Here is a 4,435-nt window from a genome sequence, read left to right on the forward strand (position 1 = left end):
TAAGCTAAATAAATTGTGTGTCACGCAATAAACAATTCCACATTTTCAAAGCACAATTAACATTTAATTTTATATTATAATTAATTTATTTTAATATAAAATATTTACATACGCACATGTGTATGGAGACCACCAAATTTATCAGTAAAACAGTATAACAAACTTTATATGTAAACTATTGATAAATATATCTAATAAAATAGTTTTTGACATCAAAAATTTATTTTATTATTCAAACTAAAGATGGTCTGAAAATCAATATCAGAATAAAACAACCACCAAAAAATAAACTGCGATGAAAGTACGACCTATCCTAGCTAAATCATTTGATGTCTGATTCTGTTTTTTGGGTATGTGGGAAATCTTGTAGCCCAGAAATCTTCGCTGAAGCAAAGCTACCTTCCCTTGCTATGTTGTCTAACTCAGTCTTGCTTTAGGTCTTGGATCATCGATACAATGTCTTTAAGCATGTCCCAAAGTGCTGGCAATTTATGTGTTGGAGCGTGATTTCTACAGGGCCGGCATAACAACCAGAGGGACCCTTGGGGCAAAATTCTTTTTTTGGCCCTATAATTAATTAATTTTAATAATATTTGTTAACTTATTATTAAAACGTATATAAATTATAAAACTAACTAACCAAATTTATTAGTTTTGTTTGTATTCTTAAATTTAAATAATCATGTTTTCTAAATGTTTGTCTAAATTCAAGTACAGATAATAAAATTTGAACCCTGGTTATGAAAGGAAAAAAATTTGAGCCCCTTTAAATTATTAAATTGAATCACGTGTCAGTGGTATGTGCTCCTTCCTGTTGTCCGCAAGGTCGAGGGTTTGAGGCTAACTCATACAGATTTGTGGTGATTATTTTGAGGGATTTTTGGGCCCAATACGGAGAAGCCCAGATCTGTTGCACGTGGCCATTGGTGGCTTAACATAGGGTGATCACCAGCCCTCCTGGATGCCTTCGGCGGGCAATGCCTAGATTTCCGAAACGGTCATTACACGCTAGTCGGATTCCTCTCGAAGTATTCGGATACCAGGGTCATAAAAAAATTATTAAATTGACTGGATTGTAGGTGGGCTCTGGGGCGGGTCCCTGTTTGCCCTCCTCATTTTTATTGTCTAAATTAAAACCTCTTTATTTTTTTTTGTCAACAAACCTCTAGTTCTAAGTGCAAAGAATACATACTGGTTTCTTTGTTCCTCAATCCTAAAAGTTGTTCTTTTTCCGATCCATCTATATATACTGTGATTCAAGAGTCCATGATTTGTCTACCAAACAAAAATTCTGTAACCTTATTTTTGATACAATGTTATCCTTACGTTTTAATAGCGTGGCATGTATTCGATGTTAATATGCTATTGTATGCTGCATGCGTATAATTCTAATTCAGTAACGCGTTATGTTAGCATTTATATGCGCATATGAAATTTCTGTTTAAGGTAGTGTTCTAAACACGTTAAGCGTTCATTACGCGCTAGATAACTGTATGGCGTCTAACCGTATAGACGAGCGTTTAAACTGGGTATATACAAATATATACTTTTACACAAAATATAAGTATAAGATTAATATGTATACATTAGTTTTGAAGAAAACTGAACATAAATATATTGTAACTACAATTTTATGTATAAGTATATAGTTTAACATATATAAATAGTTTTAAATAAGAAAAATTAAAACCATTTTAAACATATAAAGATGATAACTTTAAGATGATTTTGCAACAATTAAACCCTGTTTTAGAAGGATGTAACACTTTGATTTTCTTGTTGATTAGAACAAAGAGATTGGTGAAAATTTTAAAATGTATTTTTGTGTGTTTTCTTATAATGTCAGTTGGATAAGTTACTGTATTTCCCATGCCAATTTCTTTTAAAAAAAATTTGACCTTCTCAAATATCTTAAGTAAAATTATTATTTTTAAAAATGTGTCCATGAAGGAGAAACAAAAAAAAAGAAACACGATTTGTGTGTTTCAGTTCCGCATTTGTGGCTTCACGTACGAGACCAACGATCATCCAAACTCACATTGAATCTGTAGGTTTAAATATTCTACCTTGGAAAAAAAATCAAGACTAGTGTAATCTAATTGATAATATCAGATTTCAAAAAAATGGCCGAAGAAGTTTCATTGTTATCTTCTCCTTCTGAATCATCTACTTCACTTCTGTCTGAAATATCAAATGCTTCCACTAGAGCTTTTGTCTTTGCCTTCACTGTCGGTTCTTGCGGCGCCTTTGCCTTTGGATGCATCGTAAGTTCTTCTTAATCTTGATTGTTTTTTATTCTTAAATTTCTATTAATTTTTGGATTTTTGCATGTTGAAATAACTAAATTTATTGATCACAGATCGGATATTCGGCTCCTACACAGTCAAGTATCATGAAAGACTTGAATCTCTCCATAGCAGATGCAAGTTCAATTTTGTTTATTTGGTTTATTTCCGGTTATCTCTCCTGTTTGATTTTGGTTCATCTAATTTTCAAATATTATTTTTTCCAATTTGTTCTCAGTACTCACTTTTTGGATCGATATTGACTGTGGGACTAATTCTTGGAGCATTAATCTGTGGGAAATTAACAGATTTGGTTGGTCGTGTCAACGTAAGTTTCCACTTGACAACAAATAATTAGTTCTTATTTACAAATTGGTTTTCATTATTTATTTAGTATATATCAAACTGAATTTGATCATACGCACTTTTGGATATGATAACCTTTCGTGATTCTTTTTGAACCAGACTATATGGATCACTAACATTCTCTTTGTACTCGGCTGGTTTGCTATTGCATTTGCCAAGGTTTTTGCTATTGACTGAGTTTCTTCTTTATTTTACAGTGTTGAATTTCAATAATGATCAAATATCTGATCATTATTTTGTTCTTTAATATTTTGAGAAAAGGCTGTTTGGCTGCTCGATCTTGGAAGGTTGTTGCAAGGTATCTCGATCGGAATTAGCGCATATTTGGTATGTATAGATGCTTAACCACTTTCTATTTAATTTCGTCTTTATTTTATGAACTGATTTTATATGGATTTGAACTTATTTTGCTTGCAAAATGTAAGTTTTTTTTTTGTTAGAGATTTCTTGAATTGGTATATTCAAAATGTTTTTATAAACTTTTAAGACTAAAATTTGAATTTATTGAAAATGAGATTAAATATTCGGATATATGTATCTAGTTAGGTTCTTTTTATTTATTTTGTCAAAGTATATATGTTCTTTTGGTAAGAGATTTTCTGTAATAAAGCATATAAACTGATAGCTATTTATTAATCATAGGGACCAGTTTACATTACCGAAATAGCACCAAGAAAATTGCGGGGAGCTGCTTGTTCCATGTCCCAGGTAAATCAAGAAAACCAATATCTTGAAAAGTAATTAGTGTTTCTCCAACACAATTTTCCTATACCTTCTACAGTTATTTACGGGCGTTGGTATATCCGTCGTTTATGCACTTGGAACAGTCGTTGCTTGGCGCAATCTAGCCATTTTGGGTATGGAAATGAGATAATTTCTCATCAAATGTAAAAGCAATCGTACGTCTCCTTTTCCTTAGTGGACCAAAACATAATAATTGTACTGACGGGTTCGTGTTTTGGCTTTGGACAGGTTCGATACCTTCTCTTATGATTCTGCCTCTTCTTTTCTTCATCCCGGAGTCTCCTAGATGGCTAGTACGCATTTAGTTATTTTTTGCATTTATGCTTATGTTTACATGTTAGATTATTTAGTATCACTTCCCAAAGAAACATGAAATTAATTAGTGTTTCTGTCGAATGTCCTATATACTGAACAAAATAACCTTGAAAATATGTGCTGTAGGCTAAAGTTGGGAGAGAGAAGGAGGTTGAAGAGATTTTGTTAAGACTGCGAGGAGCAAATTCTGATGTATCAGATGAAGCAGGAGAGATATTAGTAAGGATCTATATGTATGAATAATCATATGATCTATGTATATCTTTTTACTACAATAGTTCCCCAACATTTTGATGCTCATCAGGCATATACAGAACATGTTAAACAACAAGGAGACGGTGATCACGGTTTCCTCAAGTTATTTCAGAGAAAATACACATCCTCACTTACTGTAAGTACTCTCAAGACAATGTTGTTGTTCGTCTATCTTGATTTAACAACCCATTTGGTTTACACAGATTGGAGTTGCTCTTATAGCTTTGCCTCAACTTGGAGGTCTTAGTGGTTATTCTTTTTACACTGACTCCATTTTCATATCTACGGGTAAAATAACTCTTCTTCTTGAATGAAATCTTGCTTTTATATATTTATGTATTACCTTAACGATGATTGTCGATAATTATTTGAGGATCAGGTGTATCGAGTGATGTTGGATTTATATCGACATCTATAGTTCAGGTTTTACCGATATCAAGTGACCTTGATTAAAATCCCAAGTCCTTTTG

General features: G+C 32.4%; 1 protein-coding gene across 1 annotated transcript; it reads left to right on the plus strand.

Annotated features, from left to right (window-relative positions):
- Positions 1-2,053: 2,053 nt before the first annotated feature.
- LOC108838048 (sugar transporter ERD6-like 15) lies at positions 2,054-4,388 on the plus strand (the record flags this gene model as incomplete). The annotated part of the gene is given in 12 exon segments (XM_018611032.2): positions 2,054-2,264; positions 2,360-2,422; positions 2,524-2,613; positions 2,751-2,810; positions 2,913-2,978; positions 3,294-3,359; positions 3,433-3,508; positions 3,624-3,688; positions 3,837-3,929; positions 4,015-4,101; positions 4,169-4,253; positions 4,345-4,388. Coding segments are annotated over 12 exon segments (936 nt in total), but the record flags the coding sequence as incomplete, so codon positions are not given.
- Between the last annotated feature and the right edge of the window lie 47 nt (positions 4,389-4,435).

This window comes from Raphanus sativus, chromosome 3 (genome assembly GCF_000801105.2).
Source record: "Raphanus sativus cultivar WK10039 chromosome 3, ASM80110v3, whole genome shotgun sequence".
Taxonomy (NCBI): domain Eukaryota; kingdom Viridiplantae; phylum Streptophyta; class Magnoliopsida; order Brassicales; family Brassicaceae; genus Raphanus; species Raphanus sativus.